The sequence below is a fragment of the Marasmius oreades genome, chromosome 2 (assembly GCF_018924745.1).
Source record: "Marasmius oreades isolate 03SP1 chromosome 2, whole genome shotgun sequence".
Taxonomy (NCBI): domain Eukaryota; kingdom Fungi; phylum Basidiomycota; class Agaricomycetes; order Agaricales; family Marasmiaceae; genus Marasmius; species Marasmius oreades.
Genome location: NC_057324.1, coordinates 2,091,218 through 2,117,358, shown reverse-complemented (window position 1 = coordinate 2,117,358; position 26,141 = coordinate 2,091,218). Strand labels below are relative to the sequence as shown.

Genomic DNA, 26,141 nt, shown 5'->3' with positions numbered 1-26,141 from the left:
TTCAAAACCAAGGTATATACATATCGCCCATTTTGGTCAGCTGGACTGGGTTCATGGCACTTGAAATCAGATTGACCACAGTGCTAATCACTGGAGTTGACATTGGTAGACCGTGAAGCGCCTGCAAGGACAAAGTTGATGTCAGTATCAGTTCCTCGTCCACGGGGCTGAGATTGACCTGTTCTCGTTCGACCTTACATGCCATAGTTTCGGCGCGACTTACAACCCCATCGATTAAGGCTGCGACGTATTGTCGGAATGTAAGGTCTACAGCTATCGGTGCGCTGGGAGGGTTCGGATTCTGAGGGTTCTGGCGTTGATGCTGTTGCTGTTGATTCAGCCACCCAAATACCTCATCGCGGGCAAACAAGCACAGCTGTTGCTCCAAGGAGAACTATCTCTCCGGTTAGCAGCATTCATGCGAGAATTCTGAAGTCTTCACCTCAGGTTCTGTCAACGAACGCCCCATCGCCATCAATGAGGATGTCAGGATACCCTCAATGAATATTGGCGTCAGGAAATGTTGCAGGGCCGGAGTGAGTCGAAACGGAACAACGTCGTTGGTTGCGAAAACGGCTTGCTGACTCGATAAGCCTGTTTAAGATGAGAGTGGGTCAGGGAAGGATAGGAACCAGATCCTCACCAGGATAAAGGTCTGTCATGGCTATCAATCCACTAGAACGAGATACGGAGAAACGAGAGGGTTGTCTGCTTGCGATGCAAAGGAGATACGTCATGAAACTGACGGAAGCGAGTTGCAAAGCAAATTGCTTCCGCATTCTCCACAGATTACCCGGTCCGGCCATTGTGCGTACCATATACTACAAAGTCCCGTTAGCGAGGGCTACAATGATGTCGTTACGAAAAAAAAAAACATGCCCGAGTGAAGATATCGTCTGGAACCATCTTCGCGATCACCTCGTCATTGATACCCTTCTTCAAGGTGAGGTAGTCAACCTTGTTAAGCTGTGGAGATCATCAACATCATCCTTAAATTTCAGAAAGCAGTACACACCGTACGACCGTTGGTTTGACGAAATTCACGTAAGACTTTCCTCACTTTCTCCCCTGAAAACAGGATGGGATCTTCCCTGGAGATACCCGCTTGTTGACAATGCAGGTCGAGGATATCCGAGAAGGAAATATAGGACGAGTCTGACTGGTAGAGGCGAACGTTTGGGCAGCATGAAACAGTGGCAGAGATATGGAAAAAGAGGTTCCGTTTTCGGCTTTCCTTTTTGCGTGCAAGTACACTGTAAATTATGAAGGTTTAGTCCCGTTCGGTTACTAGTAGGTTGGACGGACCCATTGAACATTCGGAAGATTTGGGTCACCCTTTCTTCTCGACGGAAGGTCCGGTGATAAGGATTCTGCACTGTGAACGACGTCTTCGAATTGTCACTGCCAATGATGGTGATTCGCCTCCAGCAGTACCCCTGAGACCTCGTGTATTCGAATTTGGAGTCAAGTCGCTGTATTCGAACGAAGTTCTGGTTGTTGTCTTTGTCCTACAAGAACCTGAGAACCAAGGAGAGACAACGCGCGGCCCACTTACCTCGGTGTACTGCCCTGGCACTTCGATTTCATCCACCTTATTGTATTGGAACTCCGTCAGGTAATGGCTCAAGATGTCCAAACTCGGTCGCGAAGGTCGAGAGTCTAACAAGGCTTCGTATTTATTCCTCCAACGCTGTAAACGCTGTATGTATTCATAATGTGACATTTTGTTGCTGATGAAATCTTCCTCCCAGTCTTTCTGTTATGGGATTATCAACTCTCAGACTTCGGCTGAATATCAAAGACGCACCTTCGTTTGACCTGGAGGTAATCCGTGAAACACACGCTGCAGCGTGGTCGCAGTCTGAGGGGTCAGTTGTCCGTCGTCGTCGTGCTGATTCATCCTTAATGTATAGTTCTTTACAACCCCGGAAGTCAGTCAAGCTCAATGGGTAGACTGGCCAACTTGCCTGCATAGCATCACCTAGAAGTAAGAATATATGGTGGTACATGTTCTCTTCAGGCGTTTGCTTGAAACGAGTTATCAGTTGGTCAACGATGGTCTCCAAACTGAGAGTAAGTAGAGGGAATGCCGTCTTCAAAAGTTGAACTATTTCTTCGACACATTCCCATGTTGGCCGGTAACCTCCCTGTTCCGGGTTCTGGACACCGTTTTGTGTTGCCCGCTGAGAATCGACCATTTCGTTATTGTCTGTAGGGCGTGCTTGAGTTGTGGCCTCGGTGGCTGAACCGTCTTGGCCGTTAGTCGCTTCAGTAGGGCGCTGAGGAGACGCGGAAGATGCCTGGTTGGCATGAGGTGGCACAGGACGAGCAGGCATTCGCTTCATGTTGACAATTTCTTCCCGTGTTGTCCTCAAATGGAAGAAGAGAGCCTACGTACGTGAACAAGCGTCAGCCAGTCGTAAGACCTGTATAAATTCATACTGTACTTACCTGAGGGTAATGCCTAGCTAAGTTGAACAGCAGATATCGAGCTTGCTTGAACTCACGATTGGTGAGCGACGTGCAAAGCTGGGGGATGAGAGTTATCCAGAACCAGAACGCGGCGTCCCCTTTATAAGTGTCAAAGGCGCGTGAGATAGTTAAGGTGTTATCATCAACGCTGAGTAGCCATAATACTCTAATGAGGAGTGGCCTACTCTTGCCATTTTTATAGAGACCAGCTGCCTGGAGGTAGCAGCTCACTGCGTTGGCAGCGTGCATGAGCTCGGTAGGCTGTTCTTTGAACATGCGGTCGTTATATCGTCCCCACTCTGCCCACGATTTTGCTTGATTCATGTCGGTCTGAACTGCTTGGCCAAATGCGGTATTCGCATCCTCGTTACGACCAAAGCGAGCATGAAACATGCCCTTCAGTGTGAAGAACTCCGCCTTTTGACCCGTAGAGAAATACACCAGATTGGTGTTGTTGATCACCTCTAGCCCAGATTGCAAATCGTTGGGTTTCTGGTAGTAACACCTTGCCTGTTCCCGCAGCTTGAGGAATGCTTCAGATATTTCGATATTTGGCAACGTGTATATTTTAGCCAATGAGGTAAAACAGACCTCCAGAAGATCGTGTTTTCTTGCGACGTGAGCGAAGCGATTGATGATCCATGCTGTTTCGTGGTAGCCTCTGTAACCAGAGGTGTTTGCATTGCTATTTGTCGCTCCCTGAGTGACACTGCTAATGAGAGGAATGTAGGCATTGTTGATGGCGTGGAAAACATTCTGGCGCCACGCGACCAGATCACTCCAAATGCTTATGTCATCATGAATGTTTGGTAGACGTTCGCGCCATGCTTGAAGAACCATTTTCAATTCCGCAGACTTTTTCTCCAAGTTCTGTGCGTTGGTAGAAGATAAGGAAGCAAATATCTGAACCGCTTCTTGCAGCTCAACAAATTGCTGGAAGTGCTGAAGTAAAGGAACATGAGCTGTGGACAAGTGAGGAGGTAGAGCCACCCATTTGCGAAGCGTCATTTGCATGGCGTCTTCAAGTATACGCGTAAATTCCACGTTCTTTTCAGGCCCACCAGGATTCTTCAACAACGCCAAGAAAGCCTCGAATACTCGTCTACGAGGAGTTGTGACCTCAGGAAGTTGAGCCATATGTTCTTCCAACGCTACCCTGTTCTCGGCCCAATCCGTGGTTCTCCATGCACTCTCAAGCATAAGGTCATGATTGCCCTCGTTCCTCCCGAGATCATACAAGATATCCCACTGCTGCAACTTCTCCGACGCCAAGATCCAGTGATCCTCCCACAGACAATATTCAGATTCTGAGAACGGTATGGCACCTGAACGGGCCTTGCTTTGCGCATTTTCGTAGGCAGTGATGGCCTGCTCCCACATCCCGTTTTGTTCAAACGCGATGGCAACTTCCGTTTCTCGGTGTAAGGATCGGCGTCTGCACAACCCATAAAAGAGGTCGTCTTCTGCCAGCTCAGAGTAAAGGTCCGCGAGGGAATCAAAGATATAATCACGAGTGTTCGGCTCGTCATCCCTTAAATTCTCCAACGATGTTGTCAGAAGTCCGAGGGATACGTGCCAAGCGCCAAACGTTTTGGCGAGATATTTAACAAGATGAGGTGGCATAATTGCTGGTGGCGAACATTCAAGTATTCCGCTCAGCAGGGTTTGAATGACGTTGGGACGTACATCGGACTGCTTAATATGATAGTCTTTACTCAAGAGGTTGATCATATGAAGGGAAATCTCTCCTTGTTCCCTGCGAGATAGACAGGACCATGCAGCGGAGAATGAGTTGACCCATAAGGCGTATGCGGCATTAGGGTCGAGGAATACCAGATGCTGCATGGGCCGCGTAACTTGTTGTGTTTTTGGACGAGAGAATTGTGAAGTCGGCGGGATGAATGAGTTCCGTCGGTCGAGTGCATCCACATCTGCTGCACCAAGAAGCAGATGGAGGGCAAGGTATATCCAGTTGTGGTCGGCAAGTGGTTCCCAGTTCTGAACACCGCATATGTACGTCAAGCGACTGAACAGGGACCTCGGTACACTGACATCCAGAAGATCCATGAACCGTTCACGGAGGGCAGAGTCTTTGTCCCGACAGCCGACAAAAAACAGTGGCTCGAGGCGGGAAGTCATGTCGCTTCTTCGTAAGGTCGGTTCTGTGTAGATTTCATAAACCAGTTCGAGGAAGGAGTGGAAAAGGTTATCAGCACGTGATTCGAATGAGACCATCTTGAGAAGAATCTGTGCCTTCTCCTTCATTGTGGGGTAGGTATCTTGCTTCACGAGTGTCCAGGTTCTGACTAGGTTGAGGATGTATTGGCAAAGTGGGAGGTTTTTGGATTTCTCCACCATGACGACGAGGTTGCTGAGCATCCATTTCCTTTGTTCACCGAGGAACGCCATTGATAGTTGGCATATATCGAGAATAGAGATGAGCAAACGCGAACTACTGTCCAGCACTGTTGATAAGGGTGCATTGATGTGCTCTTTCAATACCTTCCCCAGCAGCTTCATTAGAAGCTGACTGAAAGCCTCAACGCGCTCCGGTACGACTTCAACGACTGATTTGAGCATCAGTAGGATGCCTCGGAGGCCTGTAGTATTTCGCAAACCTTCCCCGATTGCTGAGTAGATGAATGAATGGAACTCCGATAGTTCGCTTTGTTGCTCTTCTTCCTCCTTCGGGAGAGGGAAAAGACGGACCAGACGCGCGAATATGGGATGTAAAGAATCATGTAATCCATGATCATCGCTAGTTATTCCTTTGCGAACCAGTCTTTCAAGCGTGGAAGCATTGGCAGTATACCAAGTATCATCTTGTTCTGCGGATATGATCTGCAGTGTCTTTGCCGATGCGACTGCATGAATCAACAATGGTTCAGACGTAAAATCACTCTACGAACGTGGAGTCAGCAAATCATTCTTAATCAAGAAACCAGGGAGTTACCTGCTCAAGGGCTCTAGAGAAGTATCGGAGACCGAATGCAACGTCAGTCCAACCGTTGGGACCAATCATCTGCTGCAGAACAGGAATCGCACGCGGCATGATGATGGTCCGCCCGGAGATCTCGTGATTTAGAGTGGCGAGGCGAACAAGATAGCTCACTATATTCTCCCGGTAACCCAAGGGTGTGAACCACTCTGTGTTTTCATCAGATTTATTGTTGCCACGGGCATCTTCCTGGGCTTGTTGTTCCCAATTGAATATGACCTGTAATAGGTCAATCGACAGTAATCTTGAATCTGTCGTTGAGTTCACTATTAGGCCAAGTTTTTGCAAGGAGTTGACGATGTAGGTCACGAATAACTTCCGAACGGGATAGAATAAGGCGGGTAGTTTCACAATGAGGTAGAATATAGTCAGTTGAGATAACCCTTCCTCTGCTAACAAGCGTCGGGCCGTTACCGCCCATTGTGGGTAACCATTGTCCGCCATCTCGACAGAAGAGAGAGACGAAGCTAGTGCGATCAATCCTTCGAACCGTAGTGTGGTTGGAGGCTGAGGTGTAGTCCCTTCGGAAGGAGCGCGAAGAAGTCCGGTCCAAGTGCGAAGAATGAATTTGGATGGAGAGGGAAACGCAGCGAAGAAGCGAGCGTTAAGAAGGTAGGCGGTTTGCTTGACGATATGATCATCGGTAGTCCCGATATAATGCCAAGAACATTTCAATAGATCTTTTGCCAGATGACCAACAAGGTGTGAATAATGTTGTACAAGAACTGTGGTAAAATGAAGAATTTCGATTTTGAACATGTCGTCAGCATCTGCGAAGGTAGCCGATTCTGTGACACGCCGCCAGATCAGTCGATGGACGCGGTTAATAAACGAGGCGTCGATAAGGTGCTGGGCTGAAGGGAACCTGTGTGCATGTACGAGAAGTGTAGGTGTCAAAACATAACGCATAAAGGATGCCTTGTGAGACCAAGTTGCTGAAGACCCGTCGAACCATGTAAGGAATCGCAACAAGGCACTCCGTTGGAAGAACACATCCTCGCTGAGTGCAACGTGCTTGTAGAGGAATGTTGTCAGTCGGTTGAGGTCGATCTCTAGGTTACGTGTGTAAACGACTATGATCTCGAAGATGAGATCAATTCGAGGACTGTCTTGTAGGGCGTGTCGGAAAATGTCAATCAAGTGTTCATGACGCTGTATCATATCCAATATTGCCCCAGGAGTATCTTCAACATGAGGGTCACTGGAACGCCAGATCTCCAGAAGGACTGGTACGACACATTTGTGCTCTCTGATCCAGTCGGGTATCAACTTGGCTAAATCACAGAACAATGAAAGAGTAGGAAGGGGTTGCTCATGTCCTCTGAGCTCTTGTTGCATGATAAGGTGTGTTCGAGAAGCCAGAACGCGCAAAAGGTTAGGGGCCAAACCCGCTTGCAACATGCTGCGAAACGTGCGGAGATGCCGTGGAAATTTGAGATGGCGAATGAAGAAATCAACGCCATCCACGGGGTAACGATCCAAATACTTGGCTAAAGGTTCAGAGAATGGACTCTGGCCAGAGAAGTGCATCTGTGCTTCCGTTTGCACAATGGCATTAACCAAATTCTCTAAGAATATATTGGCTGATGAGGGTAAGAGATGGAAGATATTCGCCAGTCGTACGAGCTTCGTGATGCCTTCATTCTCTCCCAACGGTGAGCGGGAGGATGCTTGAAGCATCTGTGGGTCGGCAACTATTCGGAAGTGATCTAACAGCTTATGGCCAATTTCGACTTTGAAATAATTGGTCAATAACTCCAACAGGCGAGCGAGCCCCTCAAGTCCGGGAACCGATAACCGCTTCGGATCGGCCAAGTTCATCAGAATCGGTCGCAAGCCGGTCTGGAGCAACTCTTTCGGCAACTTGCTTTGATGCAGGAGCACCATTCTCAACCCTTCGTGTGCAACGTCCTTCACCTCGAGAGAAGGTGAATATAAGGATTTGAAATAGACACCAGTAACTCTGGAAGGCTCCCGGGTAAGCTCCCATTTGACATAACAACGAACAAGCTGAACTCACCGTTGTCTCGTTTGGTGTTGTCTGGAGAAGAAATCGGTCAACGGCATGGATGCAGTCAGCAGTTTTATTGAAACGACCCTGAGCTTCGTCATTTCGATGACCCCCTGACGGACGTTGTTCCTACTGAGTAACGAGTTGTCGTCAGCATCTGCCAGAGCCAATGTTTCGTGCAGGAGACGGAGAAGCTCATCATTTAACTCCAGCAAAGGTGGATCGAGACTGATCAAGTAGCGTACGGCTTCAATGATACCAATCTGGATTGGGAAGGGTAGAGCCCGAAGTGGTTTGGCATAAATACCGACAACTATTCGTTCGCGATGAGGGGTAAGTAGTTCCATCGCGGATAACCCACCGTACTCGACCAAAAGGCCAATACAGGTCTGTACGGCCTGTCTAACGGCCGAATTGATGCTCGAAAGCTCTGGAAACAGGATTCCGGCGAGATTGAGTAGTTTCGAGCGGGCTACTGATGATTCCGCAGATCTGAAATCAAAATCAGCGCTGCCTATTTTGATGACGGTCGTGAGAAGATCGACGATATTGGCGACATCAGGAAGGTCGGTTGGTAAGTCCTTCAAAACATGTATGAGTGTACGAACTAGATCTCCTCCCCGGTCGCGAACCCATTTTTCTCCTACTTCAGGCGTAGTTGTCATGACTTTGATGCCGATGCAACCAGCTGCCTTTCTTGGCCATGCGTGGTCATAGCATAAGGAGCAGAAACGGTTGGCAATCTGGTGGAGAACGGGATAGATCTCAGGGACGATTGTAATGTTTTGTCGAGCCGATGCCACCAGGTCCTCGAGTACTGATGTCATGAGGTCTTGCGCGGCTCGAGCTTGGCCAGCATTCTCACGGGCCAAGGCGTGAGGAATGGCATCCAACAAAGGAGAGAGTAAAGTCCGCTGAGTGTTTTCCCGGCTGTGAGGTTTTCGAAGTTCTATCTCAAAAATGGCCAGAGAGAGCTTTCGGATAAACTGCTCAGCCTTCTCCTTCGTATCGGAGATATTCGTTGCATCGAAGATTGCTTCTAACGCCCTCGTGAAGAATTCTTCCGCATTACGGCCTTTGACACCCTAACAGAATATTAAGCGGAAGTGAAGATGAGAAATACGCAACGCGACCTACATCGTGGACCATCAAACATAGGCATTTTTCCAAATAGTCATAGGCCAGAACTGTGTCGGTAGTATTCGTAGGGTTGCTTAGAATGCGGGATGCGAGTGTCCCGACTGGTTGCATAGAAATTTTTTGCAAGGACCCTCCAAACGACACTGCCACCTTAGGGAGATCTGAGTGGTGTATGTATTCCAGAGCAGGTTCTTTGGACAACAGACGTCTGTTCCTGCCTCCCAACTTTCCTAAAATACGGATAGTGGTATGGGACAGAAGGTGATTTGAGGGAAGGGGTTTCAAATGGCTGTGCAGAGCCTCCATGAGCTCCCTTAGCACTATGCTTAGGGTGGGATCCAAGAAATCTGGTGTGAGATTGTCGATGCATAATTCAAGCGTTCGAAGTCCTTGCGAGACTAATTCCTGGCTACCCCGTAGAGCTAGAGCCAAGGGTTGCATGAGATATGATAGATGAGGAAGTAAATGTGTCAATCGAAGAGGGACGGTCAAACACAGCTCAACTATCATATCCCTGGTTTGGCCTTCCGACGCTAGCAATTGCTTGTTGAGACACTCCAGCATGTCGGGAAGGAGGGGAAGAACCTCTTTATAGAGTAGTTCAAACCGACCACCTCCCCCTCCGATCGCTCGAAAAAGTGCTCGAAGTAAATGAAAATAATGAGTTGGCTTGGTGGCTTTGGTGGCAAGCGGGAAACAGTCCATGAGTAGCTTAGCCAAGTGAGAAGCCAGGATAGGTTCGTTATTCGCAGGATGAGCCGCGACGGCTCCGAAGGCCATCTTGTACAGGCGAATGGTAGCTGCGGCCTTGAGATCATCGTACTCCCCGAGCTCAGGAAGCCTGTCGACGAGGAATCTGAGAATGATAGCAAGGAGGGTGGGGGAGGTCGACTCCTTGGCAAAAAGGAATTGACAGACGTTCATCAAGACAACTTTTCGCTGAGCACACTCGAAGAAATATCCCACGTTCTGCGTCCACACTTCTTGGAAAACATGAAGATTGACCTCCAGCAGAATCAAAGCAAACCAATCTATTGTGTCATTGGGCTCGTTCATGCGAGCGTCCGGTTCAAGATAAGACATGCACCGAATGCATCCTTCGAACACCCGGAAAATAAGAGTTCCATCTGCTATAGGTGCATTACACTTCTTGAGGTTGGCCAGAGTCACACGAAAGCCGTGTAGAAGTAATTTAAACAACAAGCGGGATTCTGTCAGCGGGTCATTACTGCAACACTAGGCAAAATATGAATCGTACTTTCCTTGCATAATCTCTTCGGGCTTTTCCAGAGCAAATGACGCTCCTCCAACTGGCCTGGCTCTCTCCACGAACACAGCATCCTCAGCCTTTTCATCATCGTTTTTCCGTCGTTCTGCAGCGGCGACAAGCTCGTCGTGGATATGTGTAAGAGCAGTCAGTCGATCCAGGCAGCTGTGAAACATGACCTCCAACAAGCGGGCAGCATTTTCAGGCGTTTCCTTCGTGATGATCGTTTCTGGGAGCCCAAAGAGAATTTTCGCACAAAGAATATGCACATTGTTGCCGACCATTGGATTGTGCATGATACGCAAATGCATGTGAACTAAACGGGAGAGTTGAGGGAATGATAGTTCTCCTTTCAAATGGTGAAAGAGGTCGGCAACAGCGGTATAAACGCCCGTTCTAAGAGATATCGTCAGACGAGGAGTTTTGTTGTCCTTATTTGGACTATACCTGAGAATTTCCTTGTTCCCAATCCCAGTGCCCAGAAGTATTCGTTCATCGAAAAGCTTGTCAATTTGTGGAACAAGGACGCGTCGATGAGGTGTGCCAATTAGATGTCGGAAAACAACCATTAGCTCCTAGAATATGGATAAGCGACATGAAGTAGGACCATGCTGGATTTTCATGACATGCCTTTCGAAGCGGTGTCGAGGTTGCAGGACAGTCCTGAAGTAGACGAAGAGCTATTAACGTCAGACGTTCTCCGTATTCTACTGCAGTTTGGTCTGTCACTTGTCTCAAAATATACACGAGGTATGACAAGAGCTAAAGCACGGTTAGTAATGACCTGTTCTACTGTAAACGGCCAACGCACTTTGATCTGTGCATTGACAAAATCGGAGTATGCACCAGGATTTTTTATGGTGGAAGCCATTCCAGCCCAAGTGTTCCCCATCGCCTCACAGTCATCGCGAACTTTTTTCTGCGCCGGCGATTCCAATTCAATGACCTCGAAGGTAGGGTCGATGGTGGCCTTGACCACGGGTGCCATTTGTCGCATAGCACGAGAGAACATGACCATTACCAACCCCATTTCGGCCATTACTTTGAAGCTATGTAGACCACGTAATGCTACCTCGGAATCCATAGCGGCAGAGTCTTCCGACAGCAATCGAGTTACAAGGTCGGACATGTGGCCCAAACCTTCGATAAAAAGGGTGGTACATTCGCTCAAGTTCTCCTCGGTGAGGCACCTGTAATTGCGGACGTGGTCGATCAATGTTTTGCAGGCAAGCGCGGCGTTCTCCTCGTTGTCTTGACGAACCAAATGAAAGAGACATTCAAACATGGAATTGAGGTGAGGCCTCGCAGCGTCAGATGTGGGAAGTCGATACATAATTTCGACCAGAACGCGACGAAACTGGTATTCGAGGGTATCCTTACGAAAGGTGACTTCGCCGGTTCGTAGTAGTTCAAGGAGGGTAGGAATCAAATAAGGAAGGACACGAATAGTCTCTGAATCCCGAATTGTATCGAGCATTTCGCGAATTTCACAAGCGACGGCATTCTTGGTTTTCAAGTCTGGGGGAAATAATCACCGTTGGCACTATTGGTAGAATGCAGCACAAGATAGACACACCTATACCCGGATCTGCAATTTTTGCACAACGAATCTCTAAATCCGCGGCAGTAGCAATATAGGTCATTGGATCGATAGTGTTCGAAGACATCTTTGGGGCTCAATGGCACCCAGGGCGCGTTCAAGTTCGCGATTTTCGTCGGGGGTACGTCGCACTGGTGTTGAGCGTCTGTGTGCAATGCTAAGAGGTATGAGGTATGATGCCGGAGGGTCCACGAAACTTTAGTGGCGTGCCAGCAGCAGAAGGGCTTTCAGTGGACTCTCAGAGAGCTCAGAGTCGGGTCGAGGAAAGGTCACGTGACATGTGACGCTAGAATCGTTTATTTTTCTCTCAAAATCTTTGCATTCTGTATTCCAATCTCTTTATTGATTATTTTCGACAATGTTCATTCAGGTCTGGATCTTGCAGTTTTGCACAAAGGTACCTCATGATTGTCATCTAGGGACGAGCAAAAGCGGTGCACGGTTTGCAAATAAATCATGATGAGCTTTGATTGCAATCCAGGCTAAAACCCTACAAATTTTTATTCAAGCCCCCGGCATTCCCTCTTCCCTTTGCTTATCCCTCTGGCAGCGCTGAGCGCGTGAAGCTTCATTTTCCTGCCTTTCTTCTTTTCTTAGGCTGTTGGTGCTGGTCCACCAATGTTTTATGTTCACTCGGATGCTACCTTGAGGGCCTTTGAGAGCCATCCTGATTTGTGAGTTGGATATCAGATACCGTCACTTCGAGTTGATCTCATACCTCGCTGAATACAGCAATACCGTTTCCGCTTTTTTCCTCGGATGTGTATTCGCGGTAGCCTTCCAGTGCATCATTTTTGCAACTTTAACGCAAAGATGCGCCCGACTCGTCACACGACGTCGCACTCTCAACTCTGTTAATGATGTTGAGGGAATCAGTGATAGGTGTAAGCCCACAAATGGAGGCATCCGTGAGCGCGAAAATACCCTTCACATCCTCCTCTTCGCCATGTTTCTAGCTTTCAGTTTGGGTAGTATTTCCGACTTAGTTTCACTGACGTCTGGGAGACTAGAGGCGCTCTGCGGTCTGTGACTCTATGTTTGTTGCTTATTTTGACTGACCCGAATCATCTTCTAGCTTTTACGGTTTCTTGGGGTCTCATGGCCACGAAATTTGCACGATTGCTTGGATTAATAATGCTTTTAATGACTACCTATCGACTACATATCCTTCCGCGGTGGGAGTTAATCACCGTCATATTCTGGTTTTTGTCTATATTCGGTGTGTCGCCTTCCTTAATAGCCTGGACCATACGCTCATCGACACCCTGAAGTCCTTATACTTGTTGACGGTGCTTTGAACACTGGCACAGTGAAGTTCGTGGGCTTGTCTACTTCTTTCATCTACCTTCTAACATTATCGAAAGGGTGGCTGAGTATCTGGGGATGTCCTTCTGCGTACGGAGACGGTGCGTCCTTTACGCTTCATCTTCAACATATATAGCTTCCTCATTACATGTTTCAGCGTCCTACCTGCATCTTTGGCCCCCTCAATATTGTATATCGTTCTGGAACTATACTTCATCACTCGATTGGCAATGGTTCTACTCTCACGTTTGTCCCACCAGAGGGGACCACCGGTAATAGTCCTATTACGGGATACTCACCTGCAAAGGGCTTGTTCCCTACTCTTTTTCGAGCTTTTGGTGGTCGTTCCTTCAGCTGGCCCTGTGAACAAGATCGGATTTTTTGTACCCACCACGCTTGGATCTCTCGTAGTTCTTGGTAAGCCGCCTTCCTTTGCTCGACTTTCAGGCAGTAATCTCCCTGTTAGCTGTGTTCAGTTCTAAGACTCGAACTGCAGAGATGGAGAAAGTGACTCCCGACAGGAGGTCCTTCACCTTTTCAGAGAAGTTACCTGCATCTCCGATCCGGATCACAGCATCCCAATTTCCGCCTACTATAGAGACTTCTTCAGCCATTTCACACCGTTATTCCTCAGCCTCTCTTAGTAATCCTGCACTATCGCGAGCTGAGGATTTCGCGCCGCCAACGTCGAAGAGCAGCACGACATTCAAGCCCTCTCGTGCATCTAGCTTTCGTAGCCAGCGGACAGCTCAACTAGCACACCCTTCTCCCTCCCTCTATCCCTTTCGTATTCCTCTTCCGGCCGATATGCCCAATGCAGTTCCGCGACAGCTCAGTGTTAAGGGTCGTATTTCCCGGAAAGGTCGCCCAAAGCTTAGTGTTGTCACCCATTTCCCAGCCTACAATCCCAACAACGCCAACCCAACCCGAGGCATTACATATAATGGGACCGAAGGCTTCAATGATGGCGGGTTAGCAGTCGAAATGGGGTACGAGTTTTACTCGAATGCCCCTCATACAGCTCCACTTCGTGGTCGTTTCTCTCCGCCTTCATCGTCGGACTTGAAATATCCGAGGGCTCCATATATTGTTATCCCCCAGGCCGAATCAGCGGTGCCCGCCTTACCCGAAGACCCGCCTCCCATTGCCACCTTCGCTGGCAGTCAAACCCGAACGATTCCGCACAATTCGGGTTTCAGGCCAAAGGGTCCACGCTCTCGGTCTGGTAACCCTCTGATGTCTAACAGCTGAATTCCGTTCTTACCCATACTGTCACTCCCAGTACCCAAGTGTACTCCAACTTGAGCTTCGAATACTTGGATGATGAGTAGATGACTCGAGTCCTTAGCATATGTAGCATCCTTGTAGTGTAAAGATATTGAACTTTTTAATGCTGAAATTTCAATCGGTCGCCTCGGGCCTGAAGACCTTGTGTTTTTTAGAGGTGAATACTTTCTTACACGTACTCCGTCCAGCTCCTGGGACGTCTGCTCCACCACGACATTGTTTTTACTGCAATTCAGGCGGATGTGGCGCAGAGGGGCATTTGAGAACAGCAGGAAAAGCTGTTATTCGTCATTGTGAAGGTTGATCAAGTAAAGGGTTCAAGATCAACGACCTCAATACTTGACCCTTCCGACTCATGACCAGCATTGACTTCGAACAATAACTGGACCTTGGTTTAATTCTTTGCTCAACCACGTTATACTATCTGTCAATCTCCAGTACGCCCTTTTCGCTGGCAGAGTGATACAAAACATAGCTTGGGATATCAGCGTAAGAAGGTATTTCTACCTGGAGTACCGAAACTAACTAATTCTCCATGTCGTCCTTTGGCCACGCCAAAAAGTCCGTCCTGAACCCCATCACGTTTTACTGCTACACTGAAGAGGTTCACATTCGTCCAAAACAGCCGAGGTTCGTACTCCTGGAATCCTAGAATTATTATTGACCAACTTCATACGTAACCTCTCAGATCTGTCACTCAAACTCCCACTGGCCCCAAACCTTGCAAATTCACTCATGCGCTCACATCAAAGTCGTCAACGAAGGAAACAGCGAAGCAGTAGGGGACAGGAGGACGATCAGATATTGGTGTCACGGACCGACGATTCTCATTCTGACTCTTACACTCACCCACGTCTACCCTCCAACTCACACCCCTCCGAAAATTACAGAACTCCGACACCCAGTAGAACGGGTTCATACGAAATGGCTCGTGAACCTTCATCCTCCAGAATCAACCACGAACACCCAGAGTCGTGGCATTTAGACTCGGTTGAGGATAGATATTCTGCAACTTACCGTGATAGCTACCATCGCAGAGTGAGCAGAGATGGTTATGAAATGGTAGATTCAAGAGAGGAGTGGAGACCTCGGCGTAGTAGTGAATCCCACCATCCACAACAACGCGATGAGTGGCCGAGTCGATATCATGGCAGTGGACAGGATTCATATTCTTATCAAGACCCAACTGGTTGGGATCCTCCACCAGCGCCTTCATATGACGACAGACTCTCCTATTCTCGCTGGCCAGAAGAAACCGTCGTTCCTCGAAATGACAACCACGATTTTCATTACCGCCAGAGAGACCAGCGTGGTGGGCGTCGGGAGCGCGATGCGAGCCGGGACAAACATGCAGAGGAAAGGCCATCGGATATGGGGTGGGTCCCTCGTCACCGAGAGAACGGAAGGCGATCATTGGGGGAAGGAAAGGTATGGGATCGTCCACGAAGTCCTATCCCCGAGCGTTCTTGGGAACCTGCGGAGAGTTGGAAGTCGTCACAAAGGAACGATTCCACTGATACTTACAGTTCCTCACAGCGAAACAATGGGTACAATAAGCAACATAAAGGTAGCCATAGGAAAAGCCAGCAACAGAACAAAAGTCGAAGGGAATGGAGGAATGACGATAGCCACTTGAACAAGTGCGTGACTTTTTCTTTGTTCCTTTGTTGGAGTGCAATAACAAGTTTTAAATTCTTAGTTGGCACAGGCGTGATAATCACACATCCGAAAGACCTATGAGGTCGTCCAGAAAGAAGCATCCGCGATCTTTTTCTCATTCACGCTCGAGATCTCCAGCGGAGTCTTACTATTCTCATTATTCATCGAAAGGTCGCAGTCGTTCGCGCTCTCCTTCCCCGGCCCCGAAACGGGCAAGGCGCGAACCGAGCCCTCTCGTGCGCCACCAGGAAACACCTCTTGACAACTTAGGGAGACGAAACGATACGTCCTACAACGAAAAACGATCAGTTTCTCCTTCATCACGTCATACACGCGGAACTCTCAAAGCTCGCAGAAAAAGCATCTCTTCCATATCAACCGTCAGCACCGACAGAAGTCGTAGTCGTAGTCCTGATACCCGTCCTCGTGCTGTTCATCGACTTCCAACCGCGTCAACAGGGCAATACCGGTCGAATACCGCCAAGGAGCATAAAACAAGGAAACATCACGGTCGCAATCACAAATCGCCGCTTGTTGCGACGCCCAGCTCGGAGCAAATGCCTCCCCCTTCTGTCCCTCATCGATCTCTTTACGATGATGCACAAATACCGGTGCCATCCCCGGTTACATCTGCAACTCCACTCCCGGCGACCAGTGAGCCTTTGTCTTACGCGGTAGAAGACAGACATGCCACCCCTGCCCGCATGGCACCCATCAAACACGCCGGATTTAAACCGATCGGTCAGAACTCAACGTCCTCGTTGAAAAGATTCTTTCCTGGCGACGACGACGACGATATGGACGTTAGTAATGACTCTAGCTCGTCGTCCCGCATACACGACGGCAGACCCGAGGACGTCTTGGGGAGGGAGGTTAAAAGGGACCAGGACTTTGAACATCGCAATTCTTTTGAAATGCACCAGCCTCCCCAAGATCCTTATGCTATACATTCCGATGGAGGTCTTTACGACGCGAAGCTGGGCCACCAACATTTATCACCCCTCCGCGACGCGGACGCGCCGCTTCGCAATAATAGCGATGACGAACAAGGAGCTCCTCCATCCACCCGCGATGCGTCTATGCACGTGCCTGTACCTGTATCGGCAAGTACTGCACTTCCAACTTCTACTCAAGGAGAGGTATACTCCATCGTTAGTCAAGTTGGCGAAGGAACGTTTGGCAAAGTGTATAAGGCGCGCAACACCTATAGCGGCGTACATGTTGCGTTAAAACGTATTCGCATGGAAACTGAGAAGGATGGATTTCCAGTTACTGCTATGCGGGAGATAAAATTACTTCAATCTCTTCGACACGATAATGTCGTAAGGCTTCACGAGATGATGGTGTCTAGTGGTAAGCACTTGTCCTACAACACGGATCGATGACTCATTTATTCAACAGGATCCGTGTATATGGTCTTTGAGTATATGGACCACGACCTGACAGGGGTGTTATCCCAGACCCAGTTCATTTTTTCAGATGCACACCTTAAGTCTCTATGTCACCAAATGCTAGCCGGCTTGGGTTACCTTCATCATAAAGGGGTCATTCATCGCGACATCAAGGGTTCCAATATTCTCATCAATAACCGTGGTGAACTCAAGCTTGGTGACTTTGGGCTCGCACGATTTTACCAGAAACGGCGTCGGGCAGACTATACCAATCGCGTTATCACGTTATGGTACAGACCCCCCGAGTTACTCTTTGGAGCCACGATATATGGCCCGGAAGTTGACATGTGGAGTGCTGGGTATGTTGAATATGAATTCTTAAGATTATCTCCTAACCCCCAACCCTAAGATGCATCATGCTGGAATTGTTCACAAAGAAACCTGTATTCCAGGGTAACGATGAAATATCCCAACTCGACGTCATCTACCGTATAATCGGCACGCCCAATCGCGAAAGATGGGCCGATGTTGCTAATTTGCCTTGGTATGAGCTGGTAAAACCAAAAGACGCTATTCCAAACCACTTCAGAGAACTCTTTCGGAAGTGAGTGGTCATATAATCGGGTACATGATCTGTCGCTTAACTACATTTCTGAAGGTGGATGTCCCCGGCTGCTCTCGACCTCGCTGAACGTCTACTTGATTACAACCCGGCACAGCGTATAACAGCCTCACAGGCTTTGGATACCCCTTACTTCAGCACTGAAATGCCACCGCCTTCTCCGCCAGTCGGGTATGGTCTCTTGCATCTGTTCATCGTTCTTGTGTTGACTTAACGAGACCTTAATCATAGCTTGGCAACGCTCGAGGGTGAATGGCACGAATTGGAAACAAAACGAGAACGCGCAAAAAGACGGAGGAAGGATTAATTGTTCTGCAGGCGACGATTCTTAGTTAAGCAGAGGTGTATAACAATGCCATTGCCTATTTAGTCCACCCCCCACTCTCATGCTTGCGATCTAACAAGCCCCTTCTCTGTTAACTGATGTACGATAGACTCGACCTAGTTGAAAGTAATTAGGACTGAACTGGATTATACTATTATACTACTCACATTTGCAGCTGTAACCCGAATCTGCGCGTCCCAACGCTTTGTGAAAGGTGCTCCAGTATCTTCAGCTTTTTCAACGTCGCCGAGACCACCCGCCTGCCCTTGAGCATCATCCTCTTCGCGGTTACTCTCAAACCATATCAGCTTGTCCACCTGGTCAATCGAACCTCGCAATCTTCTCTGTTCGATCATCCGTCGTGCCATTGTTTCTGCAGCACCTGGGGTCAAATCTAGAAGGGTACCAAGTCCTCGGAAAGTGATGTTGTTATAGACTTGGGAACATGCAAGTAGGTTATGTTCCATCACGGCGCGATCAAGCACAGTAGAGGGACCAGTACGAGTAGACACTGGGATGCCTGTTGCGTCATCGTGCGTCGAAGAGGCTACATGGTCGTTGGAGGATATCCCGATCTTGGCCAATTGATGTTGTTTCAAGGTTTTCTCGAATTCTTTGATCTCGGTAGATCGAAGGATATGATCCAGAAACATTTTGGAAAGTATATTATATGTAGGAAGCTCACTGGATCGCTCGTCTCGATACAAAGATGCTAAGATGCGAGAGCGGTTGGGTCCTGCCGGAGCAAGAACTGCGCATGTCACCGCCGCCAGGCTAAGAAATCGATTGTCAGAAATGAGATGCGTGCTAGACGATGGACGAAAGGCACACAGCATATGTCTTCGCTCCTCCTCGTCTATTTCGCCAACGTAACTCAACTCATGATAACTTCTGGCGGCTTCAAGAAACTTGCGTGTATAGTCGCTGATTCGGGCCTGGCATAGTTTGAACTGGAGCATGACTTCTCGGTCGTTTGTAGAGTGGACAAGACCCTGGGCGCGGTTGAAGTAGGTTTCGGCCATGGTCGGATCTTCGTCTTCAAGTAGAAGACGAACAATCCTGACGTAGATTCGCATCTTTTCACTGTCTGGCATGGATCTCAAACAACGTATGAGGATATGTCGTGTCGATGGAAGGATTACCACACACCTCTGGCCTGAATCTAAGGGAACAGCCATAAGCACACGAGCCGCTTCGCTCCATTCCTCTTCGTTCTCCAAAATGTCCGCGAGTTGAAAGCGTAGGGTGCTAACCTAAATAGAAGGTTCAGGTAAATTATGCACTTGCAGACATTTGGACCTGCAAACTTACCTGCTCTTCAAAACTAACGATTTTCGGCTGAACGGTGGTGATGGTGTCCTCGACTACGCGTTTTTGAACATCACGGTCTGAAACAGCACCTTCCCCAAGTTGCTTCACAACCTCAGACAAAACTTGGCGACCAACAACGAGGCCAACAGATTCCTGGTTTACAACGTAGTCGACGACAGTGTTGAGATCGCTGGCGACGGCGGAAAGGTCTGTTCGAGATAGTATAGAGTTGACGAGTCTGATAAGAGCCTGAGGCTTTGATCTGTTGTCCAGAGAGGATATTTGAGCAAGTTCTGAGTCCATCCTTCAACAGACGCACGTGTACTGCGTGGGAGGATACACTGCAGAAAAGTTGAGATGAGAGGAACGCGCTTTACGACGAATTGAATGTTCCTGGCCGCGACAGGCCTCACCACTACCTCCAACGGCGCTGTGCGTCCTCCTTTATTCTCTTCTGTTAGGCTGGAGCTATTTAATTCAGCCGAGGAATCGGAAAGGTGTACGAAGGCGTACCACGGTATTTTCGACTCGCTATTAATTCAAGGTAAGTTGCATAGCAGCCATCATGTTCAATCAATTCACTAGCACATCTTATGTATCCCGACTTGGCCTTACAGATTCGTGTCATCGCCTCAATACGTTTCATTCCATCCCTTCACCTTCGAGCTCTCGGCCTGCTGGTCTCTCTCTTTGATGTCGAGACTCATTTCCTCCCCATTTCATAAGCCCTCTCCTTTTGTATTCCCCCGCACACTACCCGTGACCTCCCCAGAGACAAATCCCGACTCAGCTGGGCCTTCAGGACATATGCCTGAACCTACAATATCTGTTGCGGGGGGAATAGAAGCGTTTCATTCGGAGAGTGATATCCTTTACGGTGGTACCGACACCATGGGTACTCGCCTTCGTCGTGGTCCATCACTTCCTTACCATTCCTCAGGAATCCGCGAAGCAAAAGAAAGGACAGTCCAAAGGAGCCTCAAATCATTCATTATCGTTGTTCCTCCGTCTATTCTCTTACAAGAGCACGGGCAACTTGGCCACACCCTTTCCCTGGGTCCCCGTCATCGCCTAACACAAGGGATGTTGATGCCGCTTTTTCCGACCGTGAGTACTTATTTCAAAGATTGGTTCCATTCTCGCCTAATACATGAAATAGATGTACGGTCAATTAGCAGCAATCGCTCGGGAATATAATTTTCCTAGTACAGCGGGTCTTTGCCTTTACTTTCACTATTCAGAAAACGGTGTTACCTCTACACCAAGAATCTCGGATGACTCGTGGCAAATGGTCTGGGGTCCCTTTCTCGATGGCACCCATCAACCGTCGCGACCACCTATTTGCGGGAAGATCGATTTTGATATTGACTTGCGTTATGCTCGGTGGTATCATGCATGGGTGGCGTCTTCCCACCGAGAACATATAGATGTCCCTATGTCTGTTGTACCCTCTACGGCCCCTTCCGTTGCACATTTTCGTACAGACAGTAGGAACACGGATGTTGACCTCACACCTCACGATGGTCACGGTGAAGGATCCGCTGTTGCTCCACAATCCACGGCACGTCATATTCCTAAAAAGCTCTCCCTTGTTGACCGCTTGGACTCAGTTTCTATCCGATCCTTCTCTCGGCCACCTTCTCGAGAGCGTTCAGGTTTGTTGCCTCCGGAACAGGTCGTACCGAGTCAGGTGCTCTCGCCCATATTCCAAGAGGACGAACCCAAAACGGCCAAACAAGAGTTACAGAATCGCGTCAATAATTGGAGAGTCAGCGCGTCACTGACTGCCACCTCGCTGGTTTCTAAACAGGGACAAATGAGCCTTGAGCCTGCCAATATTCCCAATAGTGTCCCGTTAGACAACGTTCCTGATTATGAGGATGGGGTGCTCAACCTTGAAGATTTCGCGTGGTCTGTGTCCTCGCAAGGGCCTGGTGAGTATGACGAAGCGATATCCATATTTTCTTTGCATGGGACTCCATCGGTGCATCTCACTGGTCGTCTCCAGGGCTCGGTCTGTATGACACCTTCTACAGTCACTTCATTTGGTCCTTCAGATTACACATTACCTTCTCCCATTCCTAGTTCAGAACGTGCGTTCACACCTGATCTTGGATATCGCCTATACGAAGACGTGCCTCTTACGCCCACGACTGCGACCAGCTGGGGTCCTCCTACCGAATACCCGCCTTCAACATACAGTACTAGGAGTGTGTTTTCTCTAGGCTTAGCCCATCGGCTGACATTCAGCAGACCCACGACTCCTACAACTGCCACGTCTTGGGGTCCCGCCTCATGGCCTTCATCACCTGTGGAATCTGCTGAAAGCGACGCTGTCTCCATCCATCTTGGTGACCGTGGTTCCTTTAGTTGTCCTGTAACTCCATCTACAGCGACGTCATGGGGCGCTCCCCTTTCTTATCCTCCAAGTCCCGCCAGCCCGTTCTATGTTCGTACTCCGGACGCCGGTGAAAGAATATTCCAGGAAGGAACCCCCCGGAAACTACCGTGGGTCCATAATTGGCCTTACCGTGATACTTCGGAGCCCTCCCAGGCAAGGGATGAAGCCACTCCTTGGGCTCATGGCTGGCCGTATGTTACGGAGGCATTGACTCACATGTCCCCTTGGATTTACGGTTGGCCCTATCAAGGCACGCAGGAGGCATCCCGTTCAGGTGTTTTAGATTACGCAGGACCTTGGAATCATGGCTGGCCATACAGGCAGAAGGCAGCAACAACTCGCATGGTAATTGATAACTCGAAGCTTTCTGCCAGTATGTCCGACGTATGCCTTTGAATCTGTGATGGGTCTGAAAGCTTTTCAGGCAAAGATATGCATGTCCACTTTGAAACACTTTCCACTAAGGATGATGCTTTTCAGCCTGGTGTTGATCTCCGCCTCGGATATCCTTACTTTCAGTTGTGTAAGTCTATCGTTTTCCTTAATTTGAAGGACGTTGAATTGATAAATGCCTGTTAGACCCCACAGGTTATCCAGATAACGTGGAATGCATATACCCGCAGGCGATAGAAGGCTATCTCACCAACTCTCAGCCCGGTACGTTCCAAACAGTATCTTCCGCAAAACTCCTGACACGTTTATCAGGCTATCCGTACAATCTTTACCAGATCTATCCGGTCATCCCCAAACATGTTATTTCTTCACACTTGGGACCTCAAATTGGTAGATCCCATCCAGACCCTACGGTTTATCCAGGAAACCTTGCCGAGATCTATCCACGGTCAGCACAATGTTTTCCTCCGAGATCGCTAGGAATGCGGCAAACCATCAATGTCAGAGTCGTTCCATCTTACCCTGTATTCCAATTATGTAGGCGTCCTCCCCTTCTCAAGTTTCGGGGGCTTTTGATGACAATATCTAGACCACAATGTGTATCCATGGAACCTTGAGGAAATTTACCCTGTATTGGTGATACAAGGCGACGATATCAAAAGCGGCCAAAGTTATCCGTTCTTTAACCTCTGTTCGTACTTCTTGTCTTCTTTTTGTTACTAGTTACTAACGTTACATTCAGATCCAGCAGTGTACCCTCATTTCGACCTTTATCCATCCGTTTTGAAAAGTTTGGTCCCGCTGAATGATCTGTCTGGGGCTGATCCCATTGCTCCACCATCAATTTCGGTGGACGTGGAGGTTTGGTACCCAATAATGGTCATCTGTACGCATTGAATTTGGTTTTCTCTGCGCTTTTTTTTTGATCAAATGTTCCACAGACCGACCAGTCTATCCTTTCCTTTCGGTATATGTTGATCTGCCTGAGGACATTCTGAAGTTGAAGACACCCCTGACCATTGCACTGTGTAAGCTGTCCTGCGTTCTTCTACGTGCATTCACTTATATTATCTTCAGGCGAATATGCTTATCCAGACATCATAGTCTACCCGCCGTTGTTGGATGTGATTGAGTCGGATGGTCATCTCAAGGCCCCTCCCGTTGATCTGGGCCTTCTAAAATATCCGTTTTTCGACCTTTGTATGTGCTACCCATTACCTGTAACTGCTCTCTTACCTTCGAGTTTTTACAGATCCTGCCACATACCCGCACTTCGACATATATCCTCCGATACCTGGTCAGATAGACTCAAAACATGTCACGCTAGACGTTATCGTCAACTATCCGGTCTTTGACCTTTGTGAGCGATACACACTCTTTGTAAATCACTAGCGTTGACTCGTCGCTATCCATCGTTACAGATCCCGCCATATATCCATATATGAATCTGTATCCACCCGCGTCGGGGAAAATGGAACATGAACATGATATTCACGGTCTCGTGAATATTAATTATCCAGTCCTCGATCTCTGTACGTACCATTTCTCCCACGTGCATATATTCAATCCTCAACCCACACATTAGATCCGGTGGTTTATCCCCATTTCAGTCTGTATCCACCCATCTCGGGCCTGACCGTTGAAGAGTATGGGATTAGTATGAGGCTTCACCCAAAGTATCCGGAATTCGAGCTTTGTATGTCCCATCTCTTTCTTCGCCTCACCTATAGCGACTGATCATGGTGCGACAGATCCTTCGGTTTATCCGCACTTCTCTCTGTGGCCCGCTACCCAACCGTGGATGCAAAGTAGGACTGTTACTCGAACAAGGAAGACTCACGCTCAACTGCATGACTTGGTACTCTTGGAAGCTCCTCAGATTACTGAGCTTCATCATGAAGTATTAAGAACAGTAGCAGCCACAGGAAAGGTTGAGAAATATAAAGCTCATTCTGAGCTTCAAGAACTATTTTCCCAGCCTGCAGGTGTCGGCACAGCCAGTGATATTCCCATATCTACGGTGCAGGTACTCGAAATGCGCACGGAATCCCAATCTTCGCAGCCACCATGGATAAGGTCAAGCTCTGTTTCGAGACGGCCTGTTAAGATTGTTCCCTCACCTACGGAAGGTCTATTGCCTCGTTCCAGCCATAACTCCTTCGTTGCTGAACCTGCAGCCTCCCAACCACACCCCAATCGTCCATCTCAGATATCACCAACTGAATCCCAGTCACACTCTTTTCCGCAGGTTGTCCAGTCACTCCACAGATCTGCTTCGTCCTCGACATCAGACTCGCATGCACATGCATCTGATAGGAGTAGTGCTCTACCACCAGTAAATGAACGAACCACCATCACTTCGCTGGCACGTTCTAGCTCACTATCTGATACTTCGAGAAGCAGATACAAAACGACGGTTTCGACAACATCTAAGTCCCCCACGCCTTTGCCACGAAAACGAGATAGCTTGGTGCTGCAGAGAGTACGTGCTATCAATGCGAGTGAGTATTTTGATTTTATATTACATTCCGTCCGGCTGAGTTCTATGATAGGTGAAGATGACGATATTTCTGTACTGTCTCTGGCAAACAAGTTCCCGATGCCTCCACGACCTCCCCTTGCTTCACGTCCACCGTTATAGACTCGTAATTTGATATGCTTTATATATCTGATAGACCCTATCATACATGAAATTAATTGTCATCTTCATCTTCGTCAGTGTAAGGTGGAGGACTTCCTCCAAGAGCATGTCCTGATCCTGGCATAGAATGTACGGCTTCAGAGCTTTCTTCAGCTGACTGCCGCCGTCGCTCTTGTCGCAGTTTATCTCGCTCTGCGCCTTGTGCCGCTGCTGCTGCTCTAGCCTCACGTAGTTCTCTTTCTCTTTCATCGAGCTCCGACTTCGCTCGACGGTCATCCATGAAGGCAAGCCTAACCTAAAATATCCCGGGGTAAGTGTTGAATGCCAATACAATGAAAGGCATGACCTTTTCTGCAGCTTGAACTTTAGCTTCCTTCTCGGCTTGTCTGGCAGAAGCAACACGTTCTTCCTTCTCGGTGTGTATTTGCAAAGCCTCACCGATAATTTTGAATCCAATTTGTAGATCTGTCATTCGGGCGGGGTTGAAGCGATAATAAGGTTGAAAATCTTCGACCTACATAAAGGTTCTTCAGATTTAGGAGAAGATATTTTCAGAAGATGATGAATACTTGGGGGCGGAATCCCAGCTATTGCCACGTCCAAGATGTCAACACGTCGTTTCTCAGGTCCCGAAATAGGGGTAAAATACTTCTCGTAGCAATTCAACAGTCCCCTTTGGAGAGACGATATCTTTCGCAATCTTGGGGTTGGTTGTCTTGATTCGATGGTATTTGTCATTTTCGGGATCGTCGAGTACATTCTGACAGAGCCTGTGTATCGTCTGTTGGCAGCCCAATCAATGAAGGTCTCATGTGGCGAAGTGTAAGGTAACAATACTCGGAGTGACTCCAGAGCTTGTGAGGTGGGATTTGGACGTATGATACCTGGATCTACGAGTCTTCGAATTGCTTGTTTCTTGTCGTGCTCGGCTCGCTCGGCTGCCAGAGAGCGGGTTTGGGATTGCAACGCCTCCAGTTGGCGTCTTTCAGCGGCCGCTGCGAGGTTGATGGGTGTTGAATGCTCTTGTTCCATGCCTCAGATGTGTGTTCTGTACGACCTAAGTTGTGCTGCCAGTAGAATTGGAAGAATTAGGCCGGAGATTGGAGGCGAAGAGCGCGAAGAGACGGATCACGCGTCACGGCTCCTGGGAATGTGACTCCACTATTACATCCATCGAGGGTACTAATAGCCCTCTATGCACATGATGAACATTACAGTGGCGATAATCAGTAACTGTATCCCATAATCACGATGAGACTGAAGAAATGGACTTCGGGAGAAAATATCTCCCACTAGTGAGGGATCGTACAATTTCCAT

At 48.4% G+C, this 26,141-nt stretch overlaps 7 protein-coding genes across 8 annotated transcripts; 3 read left to right on the top strand and 4 right to left on the bottom strand.

Annotated features, from left to right (window-relative positions):
• Position 1: 1 nt before the first annotated feature.
• E1B28_004330 (uncharacterized protein) lies at positions 2 to 9,677 on the bottom strand (the record flags this gene model as incomplete). Its single annotated transcript, XM_043148797.1, has 13 exons — positions 2 to 394; positions 443 to 594; positions 644 to 821; positions 880 to 966; positions 1,016 to 1,253; positions 1,306 to 1,508; positions 1,556 to 1,756; positions 1,808 to 1,915; positions 1,968 to 2,390; positions 2,452 to 5,373; positions 5,426 to 7,433; positions 7,491 to 8,566; positions 8,619 to 9,677. 13 exons carry the CDS (start codon positions 9,675 to 9,677, stop codon positions 2 to 4), a joined length of 9,048 nt encoding a protein of 3,015 aa, XP_043013399.1.
• Positions 9,678 to 9,857: 180 nt separating this feature from the next.
• Positions 9,858 to 11,555, bottom strand: E1B28_004329 (uncharacterized protein; the record flags this gene model as incomplete). The annotated part of the gene is made up of 5 exons (XM_043148796.1): positions 9,858 to 10,284; positions 10,336 to 10,463; positions 10,519 to 10,650; positions 10,700 to 11,406; positions 11,465 to 11,555. 5 exons carry the CDS (start codon positions 11,553 to 11,555, stop codon positions 9,858 to 9,860), a joined length of 1,485 nt encoding a protein of 494 aa, XP_043013398.1.
• A 261-nt stretch (positions 11,556 to 11,816) lies between these two features.
• Positions 11,817 to 14,214, top strand: E1B28_004328 (uncharacterized protein). The gene is made up of 7 exons (XM_043148795.1): positions 11,817 to 12,162; positions 12,221 to 12,510; positions 12,564 to 12,707; positions 12,760 to 12,802; positions 12,853 to 12,894; positions 12,951 to 13,210; positions 13,260 to 14,214. The coding sequence occupies exons 1-7, from the start codon at positions 12,107 to 12,109 to the stop codon at positions 14,042 to 14,044; spliced, it is 1,620 nt and encodes a 539-aa protein (XP_043013397.1). The 5' UTR covers positions 11,817 to 12,106; the 3' UTR covers positions 14,045 to 14,214.
• A 601-nt stretch (positions 14,215 to 14,815) lies between these two features.
• On the top strand, positions 14,816 to 18,059 carry E1B28_004327 (uncharacterized protein; the record flags this gene model as incomplete). The annotated part of the gene is made up of 6 exons (XM_043148794.1): positions 14,816 to 15,720; positions 15,780 to 17,092; positions 17,141 to 17,489; positions 17,540 to 17,734; positions 17,789 to 17,923; positions 17,984 to 18,059. 6 exons carry the CDS (start codon positions 14,816 to 14,818, stop codon positions 18,057 to 18,059), a joined length of 2,973 nt encoding a protein of 990 aa, XP_043013396.1.
• E1B28_004326 (uncharacterized protein) lies at positions 18,044 to 19,863 on the bottom strand. Its single transcript, XM_043148793.1, has 6 exons — positions 19,808 to 19,863; positions 19,389 to 19,729; positions 19,227 to 19,330; positions 18,909 to 19,175; positions 18,245 to 18,851; positions 18,044 to 18,193 (listed from the first exon to the last, which is right to left on the bottom strand). Exons 2-6 carry the CDS (start codon positions 19,689 to 19,691, stop codon positions 18,137 to 18,139), a joined length of 1,338 nt encoding a protein of 445 aa, XP_043013395.1. The 5' UTR covers positions 19,692 to 19,729; positions 19,808 to 19,863; the 3' UTR covers positions 18,044 to 18,136.
• On the top strand, positions 19,774 to 24,867 carry E1B28_004325 (uncharacterized protein). Of its 2 annotated transcripts, XM_043148792.1 has the most exons (16): positions 19,774 to 19,932; positions 20,006 to 20,495; positions 20,548 to 21,322; positions 21,397 to 22,162; positions 22,214 to 22,312; positions 22,369 to 22,446; positions 22,495 to 22,719; positions 22,772 to 22,873; positions 22,925 to 23,068; positions 23,124 to 23,210; positions 23,260 to 23,382; positions 23,435 to 23,542; positions 23,604 to 23,714; positions 23,768 to 23,878; positions 23,934 to 24,683; positions 24,735 to 24,867. In XM_043148792.1, exons 3-16 carry the CDS (start codon positions 21,263 to 21,265, stop codon positions 24,821 to 24,823), a joined length of 2,853 nt encoding a protein of 950 aa, XP_043013394.1. In that variant the 5' UTR covers positions 19,774 to 19,932; positions 20,006 to 20,495; positions 20,548 to 21,262; the 3' UTR covers positions 24,824 to 24,867. The 2 variants fall into 2 exon arrangements, with proteins under 2 accessions (XP_043013394.1, XP_043013393.1); XM_043148791.1 differs by having other exon boundaries at positions 20,548 to 22,162.
• Positions 24,868 to 25,954, bottom strand: E1B28_004324 (uncharacterized protein). Its single transcript, XM_043148790.1, has 5 exons — positions 25,661 to 25,954; positions 25,473 to 25,604; positions 25,393 to 25,410; positions 25,170 to 25,337; positions 24,868 to 25,118 (listed from the first exon to the last, which is right to left on the bottom strand). Exons 1-5 carry the CDS (start codon positions 25,853 to 25,855, stop codon positions 24,876 to 24,878), a joined length of 756 nt encoding a protein of 251 aa, XP_043013392.1. The 5' UTR covers positions 25,856 to 25,954; the 3' UTR covers positions 24,868 to 24,875.
• Positions 25,955 to 26,141: the final 187 nt, after the last annotated feature.

What these genes read in the sequence shown, in the direction of transcription:
- E1B28_004328 (XM_043148795.1), top strand. Translation starts at nt 12,107, where the DNA reads ATGTTTTATGTTCACTCGGATGCTACCTTGAGGGCCTTTGAGAGCCAT. An exon ending in GAGACTAGAGGCGCTCTGCG is followed by an intron (nt 12,511 to 12,563) that starts GTCTGTGACTCT and finishes ATCATCTTCTAG; the next exon opens with CTTTTACGGTTTCTTGGGGT. An exon ending in TCCTTCTGCGTACGGAGACG is followed by an intron (nt 12,895 to 12,950) that starts GTGCGTCCTTTA and finishes TACATGTTTCAG; the next exon opens with CGTCCTACCTGCATCTTTGG.
- E1B28_004326 (XM_043148793.1), bottom strand. Translation starts at nt 19,691, where the DNA reads ATGGACTCAGAACTTGCTCAAATATCCTCTCTGGACAACAGATCAAAG. An exon ending in TCGTTAGTTTTGAAGAGCAG is followed by an intron (nt 19,331 to 19,388) that starts GTAAGTTTGCAG and finishes CCTTCTATTTAG; the next exon opens with GTTAGCACCCTACGCTTTCA. An exon ending in TTCGGGTTACAGCTGCAAAT is followed by an intron (nt 18,194 to 18,244) that starts GTGAGTAGTATA and finishes ACTTTCAACTAG; the next exon opens with GTCGAGTCTATCGTACATCA.
- E1B28_004325 (XM_043148791.1), top strand. Translation starts at nt 20,082, where the DNA reads ATGTCGAGACTCATTTCCTCCCCATTTCATAAGCCCTCTCCTTTTGTA. An exon ending in TTACCCTGTATTCCAATTAT is followed by an intron (nt 22,720 to 22,771) that starts GTAGGCGTCCTC and finishes GACAATATCTAG; the next exon opens with ACCACAATGTGTATCCATGG. An exon ending in CTATCCGGTCTTTGACCTTT is followed by an intron (nt 23,543 to 23,603) that starts GTGAGCGATACA and finishes CCATCGTTACAG; the next exon opens with ATCCCGCCATATATCCATAT.
- E1B28_004324 (XM_043148790.1), bottom strand. Translation starts at nt 25,855, where the DNA reads ATGGAACAAGAGCATTCAACACCCATCAACCTCGCAGCGGCCGCTGAA. An exon ending in AAGCTCTGGAGTCACTCCGA is followed by an intron (nt 25,605 to 25,660) that starts GTATTGTTACCT and finishes GGCTGCCAACAG; the next exon opens with ACGATACACAGGCTCTGTCA. An exon ending in AAGTTCAAGCTGCAGAAAAG is followed by an intron (nt 25,119 to 25,169) that starts GTCATGCCTTTC and finishes GGGATATTTTAG; the next exon opens with GTTAGGCTTGCCTTCATGGA.